The sequence below is a fragment of the Panulirus ornatus genome, chromosome 10 (genome assembly GCF_036320965.1).
Source record: "Panulirus ornatus isolate Po-2019 chromosome 10, ASM3632096v1, whole genome shotgun sequence".
Classification (NCBI taxonomy): Eukaryota; Metazoa; Arthropoda; class Malacostraca; order Decapoda; family Palinuridae; genus Panulirus; species Panulirus ornatus.
In genome coordinates this window covers 26638518-26664159 of record NC_092233.1, presented here as the reverse complement: position 1 = coordinate 26664159, position 25642 = coordinate 26638518, and the positions used below count along the sequence as shown (strand labels likewise).

At 39.4% G+C, this 25642-nt stretch overlaps 1 protein-coding gene across 2 annotated transcripts in view; it reads left to right on the top strand.

The window, feature by feature from the left end:
- LOC139750832 (protein wntless-like) overlaps positions 1–25642 on the top strand; it is a 74430-nt gene that overhangs the window by 29398 nt on the left and 19390 nt on the right. Inside the window, exons 7-9 of one of the 2 annotated variants that reach the window (XM_071665606.1) lie at positions 4928–5140; positions 12974–13099; positions 24488–24644. In XM_071665606.1, coding sequence (XP_071521707.1) covers positions 4928–5140; positions 12974–13099; positions 24488–24644 — 496 coding nt within the window. The remainder of the gene's footprint in view (positions 1–4927; positions 5141–12973; positions 13100–24487; positions 24645–25642) is intronic. The other variant, XM_071665607.1, reaches the window with a different exon arrangement.

Genomic DNA, 25642 nt, shown 5'->3' with positions numbered 1-25642 from the left:
ACAAATGTGCTTACATATCTAGAATGTGCAAACAGTGAAACAATGGCAAGCAAACATAGACATATAGAGAAAGAGAAATAGAGAAATATGAATGGGGAGATTGACAAAAATATAGATAAAGAAAGAAAAAAAAGAGGTAGGTATGTGGAGACCATGATTATGAATAGAATTAGTAATACAGGAATAAGTGCTTGTTCTGAAATATCAAGAACTTTTTTCCCTAGCATGAAAATGTAGATGCTGTGAAAACCATGACCAGTGCAAAAAAACAAAACAGTTATCTATTGTCAGAGTTATAGGTGTGAGTTAAGACTATTGAATGTGTGTTATAATGTGATCCTGGTGTGGCTTAAGCTTGAAATCTCACTGTACCATTTCCCTTGTCATTCTCGCATAGGCTTTGCCCTTTCTTCCCTCCAACATTGTTGAGTTGTACCTCACCCTGCCTCCTCAGTCATGTTGCCTGCATCTCTTTCTCACTAGGTATGACATTATATGTATGACTGTATATTACCCTGCATTCATTGCTAGCCTTTGGCCAAGGAAAATGTGGCACTGGTCTTGTAAATGAACCAGCTGCTGTTTCTGATTGCTGAATGTTCTTGTAAGAGAAGATATTTTAGGAAACTTAGGGCTTGTATCTGCATGTATGATAGGGGCCTCACACTAGGTGATCTGTTCTGGCCTAATACATGCCTAAGGCTGACCTTGCTTGCATTAAGAAATCTTATGACTGCTGGACCACTTGGGCTATATTCATGATAATTCTTAGAATAAGTGTGACGTCGATAGGCATTGCCTATGGTATCTGCAGACAAAAGGAAAGTCTAAACTTCTCATTCTGACTTCCAGAGTGATGACAGTTTCTTTTGCACTCAAGATATGATTTGAGATTCTTTCTTACATGTGCTACTCTTGTGTTGATTCTACTACAGGGGAGTATTGGAGCATCTTCAAAAAAAGCTGAGCCTCAGGTAAGGTCTGTTGGAAAAATAAAGACTTCACAGAAATGAGCAAGGAACAGTAGGAATGGGGAAAGGAAGGTCCTACTGATTGTTGCTTTAAGCAACAAATTGCCTTTAGCTGATTCAAAGCTTTGTTAGAATACTGCTACCCTGAGAGATATAGTTATGAAAGTTCTTCATTTTATAGTTACTTGGAGAGCTAATGTTAATCTGAATATAGCAACTCACAGTGAGATCATGTGCAGTGCTCTTCTTGACAACACTGACAACAAAATAAGATCTTATTGCATTTTCAGCACATTTGTAATTTGTGTGCAGTGTCTGTCTTTCAGAGGCCATTTCCAAAATGACTGTGATGAATCATTGAGGGTATTGGAACACAGCAGCCTTTACTCCTTGCAGTACTCTTGACAATTCTGACAACTAAATTAGATCACATCTCAGCAGACAAGATGACTAAAGTCCAGTGATTTTTAGTGCATCCTAAATTTGTTTGCAGTGTCTTCCTGAAGCCAAAGCCAAAACAATTGTGATGAGACACTTAGAGTACTGCAACATAGTAGCCTTTAGCCCTTGCAAGTGATAGCACAGTGCTGACATACAGAGAGAAGAAAAATTCTGTAAGAATCTCATGGCATGGTCAGTGGGAGTGAGTACAGGGAACTCAGAGTCAACAGTTCTAGCAGCAATGTGCAAGCATTGTACCAACCAGGTTCCCCCTACAGTTCCCTTAATGAAGTAGTTTTTAAATTTCTGTCACAAGGGTTACATTGCTAGTAATATGTCAAATGTAGCTTTCATTTTAGATTAAATCATCAAGAAGAAAGGTAATATAACAAGGGAGATTTGGACAAGCAGGTGTAGCTCATCAGAAGCTTAATTTTTGAATAATCTTAAGTCCTGAATACCTTTGTGGGTACCTACTCACTCATCCTGTCTCTAATCCTTGAAGGATGACAGCAGTACCTAAATGAAAAGAACTTGAAGTTTTAGTATCCCTACATAAAAATTCTCTCTCCCAATTAGAGGCTTAAGAAGGATAATGGTTAGGAAACATAGAGAAAAAACATAAACAATTTAACAAATGCTTCATCAAAGCAAAAATATATATGGTCAGAATACAAAAATAAAGATTATTTACCGGTGCTAAACAGATCAAAATGAACTGAAAACTAGAACCATTATTGACCAGAGTAAGAAAATGAGAAGTGTACGTCAGCCCCAAGTAACAGACCACAATGGAAAGAAATCAACCATTACTGGCCAGAATATACTATCCACAGTAACTCACCAAACCACTGAAACCCTTGTATTGCTCATAACCTATCAATAAAAATCAGTATAAAAATGGGAATAGAACAGTCAAGAGAATAAACAGCAACAAAAACATCACCAAGACTGTGTTGAAGGGAAACAATTCAAACAATGGAATTGAAATCTATACAAGAAAATCCAAGTAATAATGAGTTCCAAATTAACAAAAATTAAAGGACAGAAACATTGTAATCATACCCTTAGACACTGTATATGATAATAAAAAGCCTAATGATTGAGAATTCAAGGCTGGTGGTGAAATGCTTCACTGAATTTCCTTTATAAAAATATGATACTAATTAATATGACAGAAATTTGGTTTAACAAAAAGTGAGAAACGAAGCAGACTTAGAACAATATGAAGGTTTCAGAGCAAATACAGTTAAACACGGTGGACTAGCAGTAAACATAAACTTGAAGCAACACAGCTAATGAAGATGGTCACAACAGGTGTGAACTGACTACAGTGAACATTCCATCCTTAATCATGATAAATATAACATCATATTTATCACCAAAAACTAAGGTAAGGAAGTGAAGAAGGTACTGAAAGGAATGAATGAGAAGAGAAAACAATACAAAAGCAGATATTATATTAGATATAGCTAGGATCCCTTATGTGGCTTTCCTGTGGCTTCACTGCTGCAGTAAACATATAAACTTGAAGCAATACAGCTAATGAAGATGGTCACAATAGGTGTGAACTGACTGCAGTGAACATTCCATCCATAACCATTGTAAATATAAAATCACGTTTATCACCAAAAACCAAGCTAAGGAAGTGAAGAAGGTACTGAAAGGGCTGAATGAGAACAAAAAACAATACAGAAGCAGGTATTATATTAGATATAACCTTAGGATCCCTTATGTGGCTTTCCTGCAGCTTCACTGCTGCACTACTCTCAGGAGCAGGGAAATGATGGATTTCTTTGGAATAGGAAGTTCCACAATGAGACTGTGCCCCCATTCATCAAATGACGGTGATACATCCTCGTCCAGAGGTGACTTTTCACTCGTGATGCAACCACTAGTAAGCAAAGTCCAGTAACACAAGGAAGCAGATACAAATTGAATATCTGTGAGTCACTGAGTCTAGTTTAGGAAAACCACAAACCAACAAGAAACAACATGATAGACCTGATCTTTACAAATGAAAATTTTACTCCTGTCAGACATAGAAGCTAATAAACCAAGCATTTCATATCACGATATTATTAAGGTAACTAATGGATGATAGTAAATATGATACAACAACAGAAGACATCAGCAGGTTGAGTAACATGACCCCCCATTCTGACAGAATGAAATGGAATGTAATCAGTGATCCAACTGCAGATACAAATTGATATGATCTTTGCTTAGACCATTGTTTTTCAGCTGAGGTTCCCTAGTACCCAAGGGTTCTACAAGCATTCCATGCAGGATCAGGATATAATGGATTCCTTTGGAGCAAGGAAGTTCATGTGTTCAGCAAGACTTTATAATAGGGTAAGGAAAAAATATATAGAAGCCCAGTAGCTCATGATTTATAAATGGAGCTAATTTGACCTTGGCTAATGTTGCCATAAAACTGTGGATGTAGTTAAGAAATCTTGCTTTGGAAAGAAGAGGAAAGAATGTATGACAAAGATTGGGGTTCCAGAAAATATTACATGCTGGTTACAGGGTTTCCTGACCAAGCAAAGGCTGAAACATTGTCATAGAAAATAAATGCAAGTACAACAAATGCTACTTGAAAAATTAAGCTCTATACATAATGAATTGATAACAGTTAAAAAGAAAAGTAGCATAAAATGGAAGATGAAATGAGTAGATTGAAAAGAACTCGGTAACACTATAGAAATAAAATCTAAGGAGTATAACATACAAATTACCATGAAAGAACTGGGACTTGAAAAAAGAGAGAAATACATGATAATTCACATATGACAACATGATAAAGACATTAATATGTGCTTGAACTATATCTTCATAGTACTGAAGAAACAATACTGTGAAGAAATAGAGCAATTAAATTTGTAATTGAGTAATTAAATTTTTATCCCTGGGGATAGGGGAGAAAGAATACTTCCCACGTATTCCCTGCGTGTCGTAGAAGGCGACTAAAAGGGGAGGGAGCGGGGGGCTGGAAATCCTCCCCCTCTCGTTTTTTTTTAATTTTCCAAAAGAAGGAACAGAGAACAAGGCCAGGTGAGGATACTCCCTCAGAGGCCCAGTCCTCTGTTCTTAACGCTACCTTGCTAATGCGGGAAATGGCGAATAGTTTGAAAGAAAAAAGAAAATTTGTAAGAATCCCTTGAAATATACTGTACAATATGAAACAAAAATATATGAAAGCCCAGTGAAAAGAGACTTTTTAATGACCTGTCAAGTGTAAGGAAAAATCTTGAAGGAATAAGCACAGAAACCCACAAAAGATATGGTAGATGATTTAATAAGGTTTCACATGAATCCAAGATGAACAACAATGCAATATGCTGGGCAACAGAGAATAAGTGCTATTAGTGCATATGGGTAATATGCACTGTCTCTAATGGCAAAATCTATTTGTTGGTTCTTGTAAGTAGACACTCTCTCACAAATATATGCACTCACAAAAATACATTTTGTTTTACTGAAGAAAATCTATTTTTCTCTTCTCTCTCCAGCCAGGAAGGTTATGTCCACATTCTAGAAAAGGCATAGACCTCTACATCCGCTCTGGTACCTTGGCAATCCTTATTGTGGACATGATAGAACACATTATCATGTTGGATCGACCACTGGCTATGACTTATGAGAGTATGCATATGAGCATGTCATTGGTTGGCTTTTCCCTACTGGGCTGCTACCTCACCTGCATTACCATCAGGACCTGCTCGGTGAGGAGCTATCACCTGTTGCTTTAGTGTCATGGATATGTGTTGGTAAAATATGTTACCATTTTCTTTTTATCTGGTTAGTATGTCTTAAGAAATTAGGTAGCCTTACCCATTGCCATCCTACAAAATTTTGGTTGAGATCCCATTTACACACAATATTCTCAAAAAGTTTCATGTATATGTGCACTTGATTCACCCCATGTAAATGAAACTGAGTGAATGTAATGAGATAAATAATGAATAGATATAGGATCTGATTTAAAAATGTAAGTAAATGATTTGAACATACAAAGCCTGATGATCTTTGTAAAAGTTGATAAAACTATATATCTAAACTCTTTATATCATTTCTCTGAAATGATTCATGCAAAATCTTCCAGTATTCCTATTCTTGTGCTGCTCCATACCCATACCTTACCTTACCTTCCTGCCCTAGGATGTCCTTTTACAGTACTTCCTGCAGCATGAATTCAAGAAACTGGTTCTATACGCTTTTCCATACTAATATCTCTTTCACTAGTGTGCTCCAAAACACCAACCTTTTATCTTACTCTTGGTCTCCTTTATCTGTATTTCCCATTCATTTTATTCATGTACTTTCTTTTAGCCAATCTTTCTATGTCTGTCCTTTTTCCATGACAATATCATGTCAAAACTGTATTATTGTTTATGAGGAACTTCTTTTTCTGTACCCTTTTTCCATCTCATATTCTTATTTTTTACTTTTGTCCAATCTTTATTTTTACTAAATGGGAAGCAGATTTTAGGTATTAGAGAAAAATATTACAAAGTAAAGCTCCACAATTCAAATTGCAGAAGTAAAGAAGTTGCACCTAGTCCTCCAGTTTGAGTTGCCAGTGTTCCCACAGTATTTATGGATCAAATTGGCCTTTCAGGCATTGCATGATCTTTCTAAAAGTTAAAGTGTAGACACCCTGGCTGTAAGAAAAGTAACCAGAGATAAGTGTCATGAAAAAAAGAAGTAGTAACATTGCAGTTAAAGAAAATGGTTTCATGTTGATAAGTGAGAGATATGACCCTTTATACCTTTTCATCATCTGACTATATCTAGTACTCTTGAAATTCTATCAAACTTGTTATTGTTATGTGATTTGATTTGCCCCACCGAACCTTCTCATAGGTATTGAATCATGGTTGTTATATCATCATGTTCTTTAAATCTACTGATGCAAACTGCATGTACATCCTTTCCCCATTATCATTTTTCAGTGAGAACTCTTACCTACCATTTTTTCTTCCACACTGTCTTCATGTCCAGTATATTCATTCTTCTCTAATGAGTCTTGTCCATACTGTCACATGCAAAGTGTTGCTTTGTGCCCATCTATTTTTATCATATTACTCTCCATCGTACTGTTTCCTGCCCATACATTCATATTGCAGTGTCTGAAAAAACCTTGCCCACTTCCCCATACATTTTTCTAAAGCAATGTCACCCATACATTTTAGTTCTGTGTCTACTCTCCCTTGGCCTTGACTGCCATCTGCAGATGTTTGGGCATAGAACTAATGAAGTGTTGCAGGAAGCAGCCACCTAATTTTGTATTCTGAGCACCTAGTGCTCTTAGAAATTTCATATGTACCCACATTTTCTTACTCCCATGCAAAAATTCAGGCTTTCTCCTCTTCAGAAAGAAAGGAAAGAGCCAACCATCTTATAGCACTGGTGGAAGAAATACAGTGCCCAGAAGCAAAATTCCCAAAATGAAGTGGCAGCCAGGAAGAATAAAGAAAGCAGATCCTTCCCTCAAGATAGTCTGAGGGACACTGAGGCAGTTTGATGGTGCTCACACTATTAGAAACACTAGTCTCAGCATCCAGATATGCAATGATTTTACCCTGAGAGTATCATGTGTTTGTACCAATAATAAACCTTCACCATGCATCACTATTGAAAATATATGGGAGGCAGACAAGTGTTTTTTGTGGATACCGTACACTTTACAGTGAGTTTATGTCCATTCCAACAAATACTCTTACTTATTCTTCTCAGAATCTTAACCCTTAGTCTCTCTCACTATGTGACTTCAGGTTTGCAGCAAATAGTTAGACTCACATGCCCTCAGTTAGCCAATTTTCATACCTCTTATCTTTCATTGAAAGTCCTTTATTTCCCCTCACATAATGAACTCCATCAAACCTGATCTCACTTCTTTCACTTCATTCTGTAAAAGTATTCCTTTATGTTTTAGACTTGTTGATTTGTACTAAATGTATTTAAGGTACTGTTTCTGAAAATTTTATTCATCTTGACATGCATACATTCTACATTTCTTCCCCATTCAATCTGTATAGCCATATAAACCTGCAGTTCCTGAGTAATTGTAGCCCTTCCCCATTATTAATTTCTATATAGTCTTGGGTTAGACATTTGGGACTACTTGTAAATTCCTTTTCTGTTCAGGATTAAAGCTCAGGGACATGCCTTGTGACTAATATTTATACCTCCACTTCACTTGGCCTTCAGCAATACACAGAGTTGACAATACAAGTCAATGGAATATGCCCTATAGTTATTCATGGTAGCATGTCATATTAGAAGAAAACCTCTTCAATCATCAAGAAAAACTGTTTTAACAAGAAATACCTTCATGAACATGAACCTCTTCTTGTCCTTTCTCTTTTTACAAAATTGTTGGTGCTCTAGACATATAAAACTGAGATTAAGGTTGCCAGGTGACTTGTTCATGGGAGCCTAGATGGTGCTTACATAGGGTGAGGTATTTTGACAAGTGGACAAGCTGCATGGATTCTGATTTCTGAGAGTGATTTATCTGTTAAGAACATCATCTTTCTATTGTTTGTCCCATAGATTATGGAGATAGAACACAAATGGCCATTTAGTCATGAAATATTTTTTTTTTTAATTTTTGTTTGCAGTTTCCAGTGTAATGAGGTAGTGCCAGGAACAGATGAAGAATGGTGTCATTTTTTCACATCCTTTCTCCAGCTGTCATGTACAGTGCACTGAAACCAGAACACCCTGCCCACAGACCTTTCCATGATTCCACTAACCAATTTACTTGTCCTGGTTCAGCTCACTGACAGTACGCCACCTGTGTACACCACGTCGCTCCAGTTCACTCTGTATGATGCACACTTAATGTCTTCCTGCACGTTCAATATCTGATCACTCAAAAATCGTACTAAGCTTCTCCTTACTCATCCTCTGCATATGTCCATATCATTTCAGGACTCCCTCTTCAGCTCTCTCAAACATATTCTCACTGCTACACCTATCTCTTATCCTATCACTACTCACTCTGACAGAACTTCTCACACCATATATTATCCTGAAGCATTTTATTTCCAAGACATCTGCCTGTCCTTTTTCACATAGGGCCCATGCCCCTCATCCACATAACACCAGTGGGACTTCACTACCATCTTTACTACGACTCAGTAACCTCTCTTTCCATACACTCCTCCAAGCACCAAGAACCTTAGTCCCTCACCCACCTTATGGCTTCCGTCAGTCACCATGGTTTTATCTGCTGCTATGTCCATTCCCATGTATTTAAAACACTTCACTTCCTCCAGGTTCTCTTCATTCAAATTCACACTCCAACAAGCCTGTATCTCTTCCCTACTACACTTAATTACATTACTTTTATTCACATTATTTCCCTGCTTTCTCCTTTTGCATACTTTCCTAAACTAAGACAGGAGCTTCTGCAGTTTCTCACTGGTGGCTGCCATCACAGCTTTGTAATCAGCAAACAGCAACTAATTCATCTCCCATGCATTTTAATCCTTTTATGATTTCTATCCCTGAAGATAGGGGAGAAAGAATACTTCCCACGCATTCCCCATGTGTCGTAGAAGGTGACTAATGGGGAAATGAGGACGGGAGTGGGGAGCTAGAAACCCTCCTCTCCTTGTATTTTAATTTTCTAAAAGGGGAAACAGGAGTCATGCGGAGAGTGCTCATCCTCCTTGAAGGCTCAGATTGGGGTGTCTAAATGTGTGTGGATGTAACCAAAATGAGAAAAAAGGAGATAGATAGTACATTTGAGGAAAGGAACCTGGAAGTTTTGGCTCTGAGCGAAACAAAGCTCAAGGGTAAAGGGGAAGAGTGGTTTGGGAATGTTTTGGGAGTAAAGTCAGGAGTTGGTGAGAGGACAAGAGCAAAGGAAATAGGAGTAGCACTACTCCTGAAGCAGGAGTTGTGGAAGTATGTGATAGAGAGCAAGCAAGTAAACTCTAAATTGATATGGGTATACTGAAAGTGGATGGAGAGAGATGGGTGATTATTGGTGCTTATGAACCTGGGCATGAGAAGAAAGATTATGAGAGGCAAGTGTTCTGGGAGCAGCTGAGTGAGTGTGTTAGCAGCTTTGATGCACGAGACCGGGTTATAGAGATGGGTGATTTGAATGCAAAGGTAAGTAATGTGGCAGTTAAGGGTATAATTGGTATACATGGGGTGTTCAGTGTTGTAAATGGAAATGGTGAAGAGCTTGTATATTTGTGCGCTGAAAAAGGACTGGTGATTGAGAATACCTGGTTTAAAAAGAGAGATATACATAAATATACATATGTAAGCAGGAGAGATGGCCAGAGAGCATTATTGGATTACGTGTTAATTGATAGGCGTGAGAAAGAGAGACTTTTGGATGTTAATGTGCTGAAAGGGGCAACTGGAGGGAAGTCTGATCATTATCTTGTGGAGGCGAAGGTGAAGATGTGTAGAGGTTTTCAGAAAAGAAGAGAGAATGTTGAGCTGAAGAGAGTGGTGAGAGTAAGTGAGCTTGAGAAGGAGACTTGTGTGAGGAAGTACCAGGAGAGATTGAGAACAGAATGGAAAAAGGTGAGAGCAAATGAAGTACGGGGAGTGGGGGAGGAATGGGATGTATTTAGGGAGATAGTGATGGCTTGCACAAAAGATGCTTGTGGCATGAGGAAAGTGAGAGGTGGGCAGATTAGAAAGGGTAGTGAGTGGTGGGTTGAAGAAGTAAGATTGTTCGTGAAAGAGAAGAGAGAGGCATTTGGACGATTTTTGTAGGGAAATAGTGCAAATGAGTGGGAGATGTATAAAAGGAAGAGGCAAGAGGTCATGACAAAGGTGCAAGAGGTGAAAAAGAGGGCAAAAAGAGAGTTGAGGAGAGAGTATCATTAAATTTTAAGGAGAATAAAAAGATGTTTTGAAAGGAGATAAATAAAGTGCATAAGACGAGGGAACAAATGGGAACATCAGTGAAGGGGGCTAATGGGGAGGTGATAACAAGTAGTGGTGAAGTGAGAGGGAGATGGAGTGAATATTTTGAAGGTTTGTTGAATGTGTTTGATGATAGAGTGACAGATATAGGGTGTTTTGGTTGAGGTGGTGTGTGAAGTGAGAGGACCAGGGAGAATGATTTGGCAAACAAAGAAGAGGTATTGAAAGCCTTGCGGAAGATGAAAGCCGGCAAGGCGGCGAGTTTAGAAAGTATTACCGTAGAATTTATTAAAAAAGGGGGAGACTGTGTTGCTGACTGGTTGGTGAGGATATTCAATGTATTTATGGTTCATGGTGAAGTACCTGAGGGTTGGCAGAATTCATGCATAGTGCCATTGTACAAAGGCAAAGGGGATAAAGGTGAGTGTTCAAATTACAGAGGTGTAAGTTTGTTGAGTATTCCTGGGAAATTATATGGGAGGGTATTGATTGAGGGTGAAGACATGTACCGAGCATCAGACTGGGGAAAAGCTGTGTGGTTTCAGAAGTGGTAGAGGATGTGTAGATCAGGTATTTGCTTTGATGTATGTGAGAAATACGTAGAAAAACAGATGGATTTGTATGTAGCATTTATGGATCTGGAGAAGGCATACAGTAGAGTTGATAGAGATGCTCTGTGGAAGGTATTAAGAGTATATGGTGTGGAAGGTAAGTTGCTAGAAGCAGTGAGAAGTTTTTACCAAGGATGTAAGGTATATGTATGAGTAGGAAGAGAGGAAAGTGATTGGTTCCCAGTGAATGTCAGTTTGTGGCAGGGGTGCGTGATGTCTCCATGGTTGTTTAATTTGTTTATGGATGGGGTTGTTAGGGAGGTGAATGCAAGAGTTCTGGAAAGAGTGGCAAGTAGGCAGTCTGTTGTGGATGAGAGGGTGTGGGAAGTTAGTCAGTTGTTGTTCACTGATGATACAGCGTTGGTGGCTGATTCGGGTGAGAAACTGCAGAAGTTGGGGACTGAGTAGGGTAAAGTGTGTGAAAGAAGAAAGCTGAGAGTAAATGTGAATAAAGAGCAAGGTTATTAGGTTCAGTAGGGTTGATGGACAAGTCAATTGGGAGGTAAGTTTGAAAGTAGAAAAACTGGAGGAAGTGAAGTGTTTTAGCTATCTGGGAGTGGATTTGGCAGCAGATGGAACCATGGAAGCGAAAGTGAGCCACAGGGTGAGTAGGGGCCGAAGGTTCTGGGAGCGTTGAAGAATGTGCGGAAGGCAAGAACATTATCTCGGACAGCAAAAATGGGTATGTTTGAAGGAACAGTGGTTCCAACAATGTTATATGGTTGTGAGGCATGGGCTATAAAGAGGGTTGTGTGGAGGAGGGTGGATGTGTTGTAAGAGGATATATGTGTAGGAGGTGGAGGGAACAAGGAGACTTGGGAGACCACATTGGAGGTGGAAGGATGGAGTGAAAAGGATTTTGAGCTACCAGGGCCTGAACATACAGGAGGGTGAAAGGCGTGCAAGGAACAAAGTGAGTTGGAATGATGTGGTATACTGGGGTCGATGTGCTGTCAATGGATTGAACCAGGCCATGTGAAGCGTCTTGGGTAAACCATGAAAAGTTTTGTGATGCCTGGATATGGAAAGGGAGCTGTGGTTTTGGTGCATTACACATGACAGCTAGAGACTGAGTGTGAACGAATGTGGCCTTTGTTGTCTTTTCCTAGTGCTACCTCGCATGCATGCGAGGGGAGGGGGGTGCCATTTCATGTGTGGCACGGTGGAGGTGGGAATGGATGAAGGTAGCATGTATGAATATGTACAGGTGTATATATATGTATATGTCTGTGTATGTATATGTATGTATACGTTGAAATGTATAGGTATGTATATGTGTGTGTGTGGGCATTTATGTATATACATGTGTATGTGGGTGGGTTGGGCCATTCTTTCATCTGTTTTCTTGCGCTACCTTGCTAACATGGGAGACAGCGACAGAGTGAAATGAAAAAATATACAGTTTTTAGTGTCATTCCTCATAATTCTGATTGCATATTTCTTTGAGAATACTAATGATTTTACTTGTGTTGTCTTAAGTAATTTGTAGTTCACTAATACCTCAAAACTAACTGATTTTGAAACTGACAATAAGAGTATAGATACCTTTGCCTAAAAAATGGAGGTGTTATATTGCATGTCCTTTTTTGACATAAATATCAGATGTGCTCATAAACTAGTGGGCTTACTACCATTATTTTACTGTTGGTTTTGACTGTACAATCTTTATTATGAGACTGGTTTCTGAAAAGCATCTCAAGATTCTCCTAAGTTGCACTCTGATAATATCCCTTTTTAGATAGAGTTGTTATTTAGGTAGAATGTAAGCTGAATACCTATTGTAATCATGGCAAGGGGACAGTCTACAAAAACATTTGTCATTTCTCTCCAGTCACTTTTGTTAGGAAATATTTTCAGTAAAAAAAAAAAAGTAACATGATGTATTTACAGACATAATGTGTATAGAAGTGACTGAGTGAGTATCTGCAGTAACCAGCTATTGTGGCAGCATGCATAAGATGAAATATATGTAAATATGAATAGTGCAATTTCATAGATATCTTTTCAGAAAACTCAAATGTATCTTTCTTACATGCACTACAGGCTTTGGTTGCAATCAATCAAAAGGGCCCAGTTCATGAAGGAGATACAGGTTGTCAGGAAGCGGTGATTCTGATTATCACTTGGGTCTGTTTTTCTCTTACTGCAGCTGACTTTATCATCAAACGTGTAAGTTAATGGTCTTGCCTATTTTAAGCTAAATGTAGGACAATAATCAATTCCTGCTTTCTGCATATATCTCATTTAAGAATTCACAAAAAGATTTTATAAGCTGAGCATATTTAATGGACATTCCATGTATAGTATTAGGAATAAAACCTAAAAGTCATTTGATTAATTTTAAGATCCACTGCATAAATTACGTGACTGCTGCGACAGTAAGCTAATTTGCTTAATTTCATGAAATGGCAAATACACTCTGTCCTGTGAAACCCAGACACCAATATGTTGGATCTTCCAGGAAAACTCTCCAGTCTTCAGATTACAGGAGAATAAAATTTTGTTGAGGTTTAGGAAGATATTGTCCGAGTTTAATTTCACCCAAAACCCAGAATGAATCCCAGTCCCAGTACCCTAGTACACCAATTATGGATTCAAAGGAGGAAAGCTGAACAAATGGTTCACATGTTTTCTATTTTCTTTATACAGGGTGAGCCAAAAGTTTAGGTGCACCTAAACTACGATTCATGAAATTGCCTCACTTTCAGTATTATATGGTGACTGACTTCCTCCTCCCTCCCCTTCCTTCCTCATGCAATGTCACTTCAGTGTTTCTTTGGATAGTTAGTGTGTCTGGATGCTAACAGATGTTAATGTGAAATTGATTTTGTCACTTGAGGCCCATATGTTTTTGGTGAAACGCGTGTTATGTATTGCAGAATAGTATACAGATGAAATGCAACAGAAGTTTGCAGAAAAGTATCTCAACACTCCCATACCACACTTCAATGCAGTGCAGCAGTTAATTGCCAAGTTTCATGAAATTGGATTACTTGGAGACATGCCGTGAACCTGCATGCCAGCAGTAGTAACAGAGGAGAACACACTGATATTTTGGATCACATAATGCAAAGCCTGAAAAAGTCCAATCTCAAGTTGGCAAAGCAGACATGCATTTTGTATAGCAGCACACATAGAGTATTGAAGAAGCAGTTGCACCTACATCACTAAAAGATAACATCAGTGCATGAATTGAAAGAATGGGACAATGTCAAGCTCATTGAATTGGCTGATGATTTAGAAAAATTTTTCACTGCCAAAGGAGAGGATATTCTGGAAGTCACATTCTTTACAGATGAAGCTTGATTTCATTTATTCAGTTACATCAACACATAAAACAGCTGTGTTTGGTTGGCAATTTATCTGCATGAGATCAAGGAGACAGGTTGGTGTGCCATATCATGAAATCAGATAATGAGCCTCATGTTCTTCAGTGACACAATCAATTTGTGAGTTGGTTCTTTACCCCTTAACTGGAACTGAAACGAGGATGATATTGGCTTTAGATACTTCCAACAGGATGGTGCTACTATACACATAGCTTGTATCTCTACTAAGCCACTGTGTGATGTGTTCAGGGCCAGAATAATTTCAAAGGACATTTGGTCACCACAGGCACCGTAGACACAGTTTACAAGGACAATTGTCACACTCCCGGAAGTGCAGGAAACTAGTGCAAATTTTATCATGAACATCTCTCCAATTAATTGTTCATGTCTTTGCAAACAAGATGAGACAAGTAGATGCATACCTACAGGCATGTGGGTGCCATTTCCAACATTTCTTGTAGCTTACATAAGTATGGGAAATGTATTTGTATTAATGGATATACAAAGACTCTCCAAATATACTTATTGTCTGTGATAGGTACACAGGTACTTTTGGCTTACCCTGTATTATAGGATGTCAGAAACAGCTAAATAGGTATTATAAAGCACTGTACATAAAGCAGAAATAAGTTCAATGAAAAGCTTGGAAGTGGCCATGACTACACAAATGTCATGTGATCTGTCACGTACTTGATTGAAGTGGGGGATTTAAATCCTCCCCTCCTATAATACATTCCAAAAGAAAGAATAAAGGAGGTAACCAAATCAGGATTTTTTCCCTTTAAGGTGCAGTTATCTATTCCTGATATTACCGTATTCATGTGGGAAATAGTGAACACAAGTAAAAGAAGTTATTTTTTTTTTTTTTTTTTTTTTTTTTTATACTTTGTCGCTGTCTCCCGCGTTTGCGAGGTAGCGCAAGGAAACAGACGAAAGAAATGGCCCAACCCCCCCCCCCATACACATGTATATACATACGTCCACACACGCAAATATACATACCTACACAGCTTTCCATGGTTTACCCCAGACGCTTCACATGCCTTGATTCAATCCACTGACAGCACGTCAACCCCGGTATACCACATCGCTCCAATTCACTCTATTCCTTGCCCTCCTTTCACCCTCCTGCATGTTCAGGCCCCGATCACACAAAATCTTTTTCACTCCATCTTTCCACCTCCAATTTGGTCTCCCTCTTCTCCTCGTTCCCTCCACCTCCGACACATATATCCTCTTGGTCAATCTTTCCTCACTCATTCTCTCCATGTGCCCAAACCACTTCAAAACACCCTCTTCTGCTCTCTCAACCACGCTCTTTTTATTTCCACCCATCTCTCTTACCCTTACGTTACTCACTCGATCAAACCACCTCACACCACACATTGTCCTCAAACATCTCATTTCCAGCACATCCATCCTCCTGCGCACAACTCTATCCATAGCCCACGCCTCGCAACCATACAACATTGTTGGAACCACTATTCCTTCAAACATACCCATTTTTGCTTTCCGAGATAATGTTCTTGACTTCCACACATTCTTCAAGGCCCCCAGAATTTTCGCCCCCTCCCCCACCCTATGATCCACTTCCGCTTCCATGGTTCCATCCGCTGCCAGATCCACTCCCAGATATCTAAAACACTTCACTTCCTCCAGTTTTTCTCCATTCAAACTCACCTCCCACCTCACTAAATAGCAAAATATAATGAAGGGTTGGTACAAAATTTCTTAAACATTTTGTAGTATAAGGAGACATCAGAAAAGTCATAGCTTTTTGCTAAATTGTTCAGGACAGAACTAATTGCTTTCCTTTTGTTGTTTTTTTGATAAACTGGTAATTTGAATAGTTATACCTGGGGAAAGGGGAGAAAGAATACTGCCAACATATCGTACTTGGGTTGTAGAAGGTGACTAGTGGGTGGAATTGGGGTCTGGATATCCCCATTGTGCATTATTTTCTAAAATAAGGAACAAGAAGCAAAGTAAGGACTTTCCCTCAAGAGTTCAGTTCCTGATGCTACCTCACTAAGTTGGAAAAGGTGTGCAGATATAAAGAAAAAAAAGATTTAAGAATCATCGTTCAGAATAACTGGTGTTAAGTTATTGGAGAGAGGGGCAAGTATGCAGTCTGTTGTGGATGAGAGGGCTTGGGAAGTGAGTCAGCTGTTGTTCGCTGATGACACAGCGCTGGTGGCTGATTCGGGTGAGAAACTGCAAAAGTCGGTGGCTGAGTTTGGTAAAGTGTGTGAAAGGAGAAAGTTAAGAGTAAATGTGAATAAGAGCAAGGTTATTAGGTTCAGTAGGGGCAAGTTAATTGGGAGGTAAGTTTGAATGGAGAAAAACTGGAGGAAGTGAATTGTTGTAGATATCTGGGAGTGGACTTAGCAGCAGAAGGAACCATGGAAGTGCAAGTGAGTCACAGGGTGGGGGGAAGGGGTGAAGGTTCTTGGAGTGTTGAAAAATGTGTGGAAGGCGAGAATGTTATCTTGGAGAACAAAATTGGGTATGTTTAAAGGAATAGTGGTTCCAACAATGTTATATGGTTGCAAGGCATGGGCTATAGATAAGCTTGTGCAGAGAAGGGTGGATGTGTTGGGAATGAAATGTTTGATGACAATATGTGGTGTAAGGTGGTTTGATCGAGTAAATAATGAAAGGGTAAGAGGGATGTGTGGTAATTTAAAGAGTGTGGTTGAGAGAGCAGGAGAGGGTGTGTTGAAATGGATTGGACACATGGAGAGAATGAGTAAGGAAAGATTAACAGAGAGGATATATGTGTCGGAGGTGGAGGGAACAAAAAGGGGGAGACCAACATGGAGGTGAAAGGATGGAGTGAAAAATATTTTGAGCGATTGGGACCTGAACATACAGGAGGGTGAAAGGAGTGCAAGGAATAGAGTGAATTGGAACGATGTGGTATACTGGGGTCGACATGCTGTTAATGGATTGAACCAGGGCATGCGAAGCGTCAGGGGTAAACCATGGAAATGTATATGTGTATATATATATATATATATATATATATATATATATATATATCCCTGGGGATAGGGGAGAAAGAATACTTCCCACGCATTCCTAACGTGTCACAGAAGGCGACTAAAGGGGACAGGAGTGGGGGCTAGAAACCCTCCCCTCCTTGTATTTTAACTTTCTAAAAGGGGAGACAGAAGAAGGAGTCACGCAGGGAGTGCTCATCCTCCTCGAAGGCTCAGATTGAGGTGTCTAAATGTGTGTGGATGTAACCAAGATGAGAAAAAAGGAGAGATAGGTAGTATGTTTGAGAAAAGGAACCTGGATGTTTTGGCTCTGAGTGAAACGAAGCTCAAGTGTAAAGGGGAAGAGTGGTTTGGGAATGTCTTGGGAGTAAACTCAGGGGTTAGTGAGAGGACAAGAGCAAGGGACGGAGTAGCACTACTTCTGAAACAGGAGTGGTGAGAGTATGTGATAGAGTGTAAGAAAGTAAACTCTAGATTGATATGGGTAAAACTGAAAGGTGATGGAGGGAGATGAGCGATTATTGGTGTATATGCACCTGGGCATGAGAAGAAAGATCATGAGAGGCAAGTGTTTTGGGAGCAGCTGAATGAGTGTGGTAGTGGTTTTGATGCACGAGACCGGGTTATAGTGATGGGTGATTTAAATGCAAAGGTGAGTAATGTGGCAGTTGAAGGAATAATTGGTATACATGGGGTGTTCAGTGTTGTAAATGGAAATGGTGAAGAGCTTGTAGATTTATGTGCTGAAAAAGGACTGGTGATTGAGAATACCTGGTTTAAAAAGAGAGGTATACATAAGTATACGTATGTAAGTAGGAGAGATGGCCAGAGAGCGTTATTGGATTACGTGTTAATTGATAGGCGAGCGAAAGAGAGACTTTTGGATGTTAATGTGCTAAGAGGTGCAACTAGAGGGATGTCTGATCATTATCTTGTGGAGGCGAAGGTGAAGATTTGTAGAGGTTTTCAGAAAAGAAGAGAGAATGTTGAGGTGAAGAGAGTGGTGAGAGTAAGTGAGCTTGGGAAGGAGACTTGTATGAGGAAGTACCAGGAGAGGCTTAGTACAGAATGGAAAAAGGTGAGAACAAAGGAGGTAAGGGGAGTGGGGAAGGAATGGGATGTATTTAAGGAAGCAGTGATGGCTTGCGCAAAAGATGCTTGTGGCATGAGAAGCGTGGGAGGTGGGCAGATTAGAAAGGGTAGTGAGTGGTGGGATGAAGAAGTAAGATTATTAGTGAAAGAGAAGAGAGAGGCATTTGGATGATTTTTGCAGGGAAATAATGCAAATGAGTGGGAGATGTATAAAAGAAAGAGGCAGGAGGTCAAGAGAAAGGTGCAAGAGGTGAAAAAGAGGGCAAAAGAGAGTTGGGGTGAGAGAGTATCATTAAATTTTAGGGAGAATGAAAAGATGTTTTGGAATGAGGTAAATAAAGTGTGTAAGACAAGGGAACAAATGGGAACTTCAGTGAAGGGGGCTAATGGGGAGGTGATAACAGGTAGTGGTGATGTGAGAAGGAGATGGAGTGAGTATTTTAGAAGGTTTGTTGAATGTGTTTGATGACAGAGTGGCAGATATAGGGTGTTTTGGTTGAGGTGGTGTGCAAAGTGAAAGGGTTAGGGAAAATATGGTAAACAGAGAAGAGGTAGTAAAATCTTTGCGGAAGATGAAAGCCGGCAAGGCAGCGGGTTTGGATGGTTTTGCAGTGGAATTTATCAAAAAAGGGGGTGACTGTATTGTTGACTGGTTGGTAAGGTTATTTAATGTATATGTATATTAAATGTATGTATGATTCATGGTGAGGTGCCTGAGGATTGGCAGAATGCGTGCATCGTGCCATTGTACAAAGGCAAAGAGGACAAAGGTGAGTGCTCAAATTACAGAGGTATAAGTTTGTTGAGTATTCCTGGGAAATTATATGGGAGGGTATTGATTGAGAGGGTGAAGGCATGTACAGAGCGTCAGATTGGGGAAGAGCAGTGTGGTTTCAGAAGTGGTAGAGGATGTGTGGATCAGGTGTTTGCTTTGAAGAATGTATGTGAGGAATACTTAGAAAAGCAAATGGATTTGTATGAAGCATTTATGGATCTGGAGAAGGCATATGATAGAGTTGATAGAGATGCTCTGTGGAAGGTATTAAGAATATATGGTGTGGGAGGCAAGTTGTTAGAAGCAGTGAAAAGTTTTTATCGAGGATGTAAGGCATATGTACGTGGAGGAAGAGAGGAAAGTGATTGGTTCTCAGTGAATGTAGGTTTGTGGCAGGGGTGTGTGATGTCTCCATGGTTGTTTAATTTGTGTATGGATGGGGTTGTTAGGAAGGTGAATGCAAGAGTTTTGGAAAGAGGGGCAAGTATGCAGTCTGTTGTGGATGAGAGAGCTTGGGAAGTGAGTCAGTTGTTGTTTGCTGATGATACAGCGCTGGTGGCTGATTCATGTGTGAAACTGCAGAAGCTGGTAACTGAGTTTGGTAAAGTGTGTGAAAGAAGAAAGTTGAGGGTAAATGTGAATAAAAGCAAGGTTATTAGGTACAGTAGGGTTGAGGGTCAAGTCAACTGGGAGGTAAGTTTGAATGGAGAAAAACTGGAGGAAGTGAAGTGTTTTACTTTAGATATCTGGGAGTGGATTTGGCAGCGGATGGAACGATGGAAGCGGAAGTGAATCATAGGGCGGGGCAGGGGGTGAAAATTCTGGGAGCCTTGACGAATGTGTGGAAGTCGAGAACATTATCTCAGAAAGCAAAAATGGGTATGTTTGAAGGAATAGTGGTTCCAACAATATTGTATGGTTGCGAGGCGTGGGCTATGGATAGAGGTGTGTGCAGGAGGGTGGATGTACTGGAAATAGATGTTTGAGGACAATATGTGGTGTGAGGTGGTTTGATCAAGTAAGTAACGTAAGGGTAAGAGAGATGTGTGGAAATAAAAAGAGCGTGGTTGAGAGAGCAGAAGAGGGTGTTTTGAAATGGTTTGGGCACATGGAGAGAATGAGTGAGGAAAGATTGACCAAGAGGATATATGTGTCGGAGGTGGAGGGAACGAGGAGAAGTGGGAGACCAAATTGGAGGTGGAAAGATGGAGTGAAAAAGATTTTGTGAGATCGGGGCCTGAACATGCAGGAGGGTGAAAGGAGGGCAAGGAATAGAGTGAATTGGATCGATGTGGTATACCGGGGTTGACGTGCTGTCAGTGGATTGAATCAGGGCATGTGAAGCGTCTGGGGTAAACCATGGAAAGCTGTGTAGGTATGTATATTTGCGTGTGTGGACGTATGTATATACATGTGTATGGGGGTGGGTTGGGCCATTTCTTTCGTCTGTTTCCTTGCGCTACCTCGCAAACGCGGGAGACAGCGACAAAGCAAAAAAAAAAAAAAAAAAAAAATATATATATATATATATATATATATATATATATATATATATATATATATATATATATATATATATATTATTTTTATATTTATTTATTATACTTTGTCGCTGTCTCCCGCATTAGCAAGGTAGTGCAAGGAAACAGACAAAAGAATGGCCCAACCCACTCACATACACATGTATATACATACACGTCCACACACAGCACATATACATATCTATACATCTCAACATGTACATATATATACACACACAGATATATACATATATACATAATTCATACTGTCTGCCCTTAATCATTCCCGTCACCACCTCGCCACACATGGAATAACATCCCCCTCTCCCCTCATGTGTGCAAGGTAGCGCTAGGAAAAGACAACAAAGGCCCCATTCGTTCACACTCAGTCTCTAGCTGTCATGTATCCTCTTTATCAATCTTTCCTCACTCATTCTCTCCATGTGCCCAAACCATTTCAAAACACCCTCTTCTGCTCTCTCAACCACGCTCTTTTTATTTCCACACATCTCTCTTACCCTTACATTACTTACTCGATCAAACCACCTCACACCACACATTGTCCTCAAACATCTCATTTCCAGCACATCCACCCTCCTGCACACTACTCTATCCATAGCCCACGCCTCGCAACCATACAACATTGTTAGAACCCCTATTCCTTCAAACATACCCATTTTTGCTTTCAGGGATAATGTTCTTGACTTCCACACATTCTTCAAGGCTCCCAGGATTTTCGCCCCCTCCCCACCCTATGATTATACATATATATATATATATATATATATATATATATATATATATATATATATATATATATATATATATATATATTTCTCCATTCAAACTCACCTCCCAATTGACTTGACCCTCACCCCTACTGTACCTAATAACCTTGCTCTTATTCACATTTACTCTCAACTTTCTTCTTCCACACACTTTACCAAACTCAGTCACCAGCTTCTGCAGTTTCTCACATGAATCAGCCACCAGCGCTGTATCATCAGCGAACAACAACTGACTCACTTCCCAAGCTCTCTCATCCCCAACAGACTTCATACTTGCCCCTCTTTCCAGGACTCTTGCATTTACCTCCCTTACAACCCCATCCATAAACAAATTAAACAACCATGGAGACATCACACACCCCTGCCGCAAACCTACATTCACTGAGAACCAATCACTTTCCTCTCTTCCTACACGTACACATGCCTTACATCCTCGATAAAAACTTTTCACTGCTTCTAACAACTTGCCTCCCACACCATATATTCTTAATACCTTCCACAGAGCATCTCTATCAACTCTATCATATGCCTTCTCCAGATCCATAAAGTGAAGTGTTTTAGATATCTGGGAGTGGATCTGTCAGCGGATGGAACCATGGAAGCGGAAGTGGATCATAGGGTGGGGGAGGGGGCGAAAATTTTGGGAGCCTTGAAAAATGTGTGGAAGTCGAGAACATTATCTCGGAAAGCAAAAATGGGTATGTTTGAGGGAATAGTGGTTCCAACAATGTTGTATGGTTGCGAGGCGTGGGCTATGGATAGAGATGTGCGCAGGAGGATGGATGTGCTGGAAATGAGATGTTTGAGGACAATGTGTGGTGTGAGGTGGTTTGATCGAGTAAGTAACGTAAGGGTAAGAGAGATGTGTGAAAATAAAAAGAGCGTGGTTGAGAGAGCAGAAGAGGGTGTTTTGAAATGGTTTGGGCACATGGAGAGAATGAGTGAGGAGAGATTGACCAAGAGGATATATGTGTCGGAGGTGGAGGGAACGAGGAGAAGAGGGAGACCAAATTGGAGGTGGAAAGATGGAGTGAAAAAGATTTTGTGTGATCGGGGCCTGAACATGCAGGAGGGTGAAAGGAGGGCAAGAAATAGAGTGAATTGGAGTCATGTGGTATACAGGGGTTGACGTGCTGTCAGTGGATTGAAGCAAGGCATGTGAAGCGTCTGGGGTAAACCATGGAAAGCTGTGTAGGTATGTATATTTGCGTGTGTGGACGTGTGTATGTACATGTGTATGGGGGGGGGGTTGGGCCATTTCTTTCGTCTGTTTCCTTGCGCTACCTCGCAAACGCGGGAGACAGCGACAAAGTATAAAAAAAAAAAAAAAAAAAAAAAATATATATATATATATACTAATATATATATATACTAATATATATATATATATATATATATTATCCCTGGGGATAGGGGAGAAAGAATACTTCCCACGTATTCCCTGGAAATCTTCCCCCTCTCATTTTTTTTTTTTTTTTTTTAATTTTCCAAAGGAAGGAACAGAGAAGGGGCTGGGTGAGGATATTCCCTCAGAGACCCAGTCCTCTGTTCTTAACGCTACCTCGCTGAGGCGGGAAATGGCGAATAGTGTGAGAGAGAATATATATATATGTATGAAATGTTTATGTATATACATGTGTATGTGGGTGGGTTGGGCCATTCTATGTCTGTTTCCTTACGCCACCTCGCTAATGTGGGAGATGGCGGCTAAGTATAATAATAATGATATGCATGTATGGACGTTTATGTATGTATATATATATGTGTATGTGGGGGTTGGGCCATTCTTTGTTCTGTTTCCTTGCGCTACCTCGCTTACTTGGGAAACAGCGATTAAGTATGATAATAATAAAGTTATTGTAAGTAATGCACTTTATGATGTTGATTCACTTTTTAAACAGTCTTTTCATTTCATATGATGTGCATTTATGGATTCATAAACAGCAGTTTGTATTTTTTAATCACCTATCCTTGAACTTCAAGGCTATCATCAGGATTACTGATGCTTGATGTTTTCTAACTGAATCTTAATTCTGGCTTGTCTTGATTACATCTTGTCACAGCTCTTCCCATATTGTTGTGTTTAAAACATTTGGATGGTATCATTGTCATACTATGTCTCATCTCATCTGTAGCTGTATTGAGTTGGTTATTTCCTTTAACAAAAAGGTGTGGTGTATTGATAGTACTCAGCACAGTTTCAGTCTCTGCTAGGCTGGGTTAATGGGGAATTATTTGCTTATTTCTTTCTGATATTGCTTTATGGACTCCAAACTAGTCAACCCATATTGACTGGGAGTCTGCCATCCAATGAGAAATTACATAAAGGATTCTAGTTCCCATTCATAGAAATGGTACAATTTATGCAGATGCAAGAGTAAGAGAAAAACATTGAAATGAAAAAAGTGAACCAACATGTATGGCAAGGAATTCAGGAGTGGTACAGCTTTTTTACATATATTCTGGTGAATTCACGTCTTTATTAGGAAGATATTAAGAAAAATATGGAGCACAGATATGCATTTCTTGAATATCAGAGAAGGAACCACAAGAGACAACAGCATGATGGAGGAGAAACTTAACCTGAGATGGGATGTTTTGCAAGATTAGTGAGTAAAGTTGGAATACAAAAGTTGTATGGACATTGAAAAATGGTGAAAGAGAAAAGAATGACTTCTTGCAGGAATAGCTGAAGAATGATGGTCAGTGTGTAACAAAGGTGTTATGGAGAGTATGGATATGTACATACAAGCCTTTGTGCTGATTAGAGGAAAAAGACATATAGGTCTTAGAAACACAGATAAGTACATAAGTACATAAAATATATATGCATGTTTGGGTGTGTATGTATATACATGTGTATGTGGGTGGGTTGGGCCATTCTTTCATTTGTTTCCTTGCGCTACCTCGCTAATGCGGGAGACAGTGACAAAGTATAATGAATGAATATAAATGAATAAGTAGTAAATAAGGTAAGTTGTAGAACATATTTATGAGTTTACTGTTGAAACATATTTATTTGCTTGCTTATTCACTGTTTTTCCTTGTCAGCTTCATGAAGGTATGTGGATGTGGGAATACACTATGGGACAATTGGAAATAATGAATACATGTGGATTCCTTCTGGGTATTTACTGCATGTGGAATGTATACACATGTGTTCTCTTGGTGATCTTCACTCCGTTCAGCAAAACACCACAGCCACGAGGTTAGTAATGTGTATGTGTATAGTGTGTTGTATATGCACACAATTCTTTATGAACACTGATTAGAATTATATATGCCTTACTGTAAACCATTCAGAGCTTCAAAATTGTTTTAAAATTCCAGTATCAGCTCAGAATTATAATTTTGTATTCAGAAAAAAAACAGGTATTGGCTTTCATTTGAAAATTTTTCAGAAATAATTCTAGAAATAACTGGCATTTTTTTAAACTCCCTTTACTTCCATATCTCTAATATAGTTTGCTCAAGTTTTATATTGTTCATTATTTAACAGTGTTATCCCAAAAAAATAGAAAAATTAAACAAAGGAGAAAGAATTAATCTACACATTTAGCTTGAGCAGTTGCAGTATCATAGCCAATGAGGTTAGGAGATGCTTCTACTGCGGTACAGGCTTGAAAGTTGGTAAACGTTTGACTTTCAATGCCTCTAGTTTTCTGGAGTATCCAAGTCTCCTCCTTCCTTCTCATTATCATCATCAGAGATATAGTATTTTTTGTTTTTGTAAACTGGACAAACACTAGAGGTACGCTGAGGTTTTGGTTTTTCTGACAATCTGAGAGCCCTACCATCCCTCTGGAAGCACTGTATTGGAATTGCCAATCGCCAGTAGCTAGCCCATCAAGAATGAGGTGCCAAAGACTAGAAGCAGTACTGAAGTCCACCAGTTATGCTGGGGAGTATAATGGATGAGATATTGAGGGTGATGCTCAGCATGTAAGTGGGATGACTGGTGAGAGTAAAAGGAGAGAATGTAGAGAAATTTCAAATTATTGGTTTGGATATGCTAGGGATTGGGGAAACCCATATCCTTGGGAAGGGTGTAAAGAGTATAAGTGGAAATGACAAATGCAAGTTGTGAGAAGGCATGGAAGGAGGAGTGGCATGGATAGGAATGGATGAAAATGATGAGGGAAGAGGGAAAGAAGGATTTGCAATTATGCTATCATTGAGAGTATGGAAAGGTGTTACTGAGCCTGG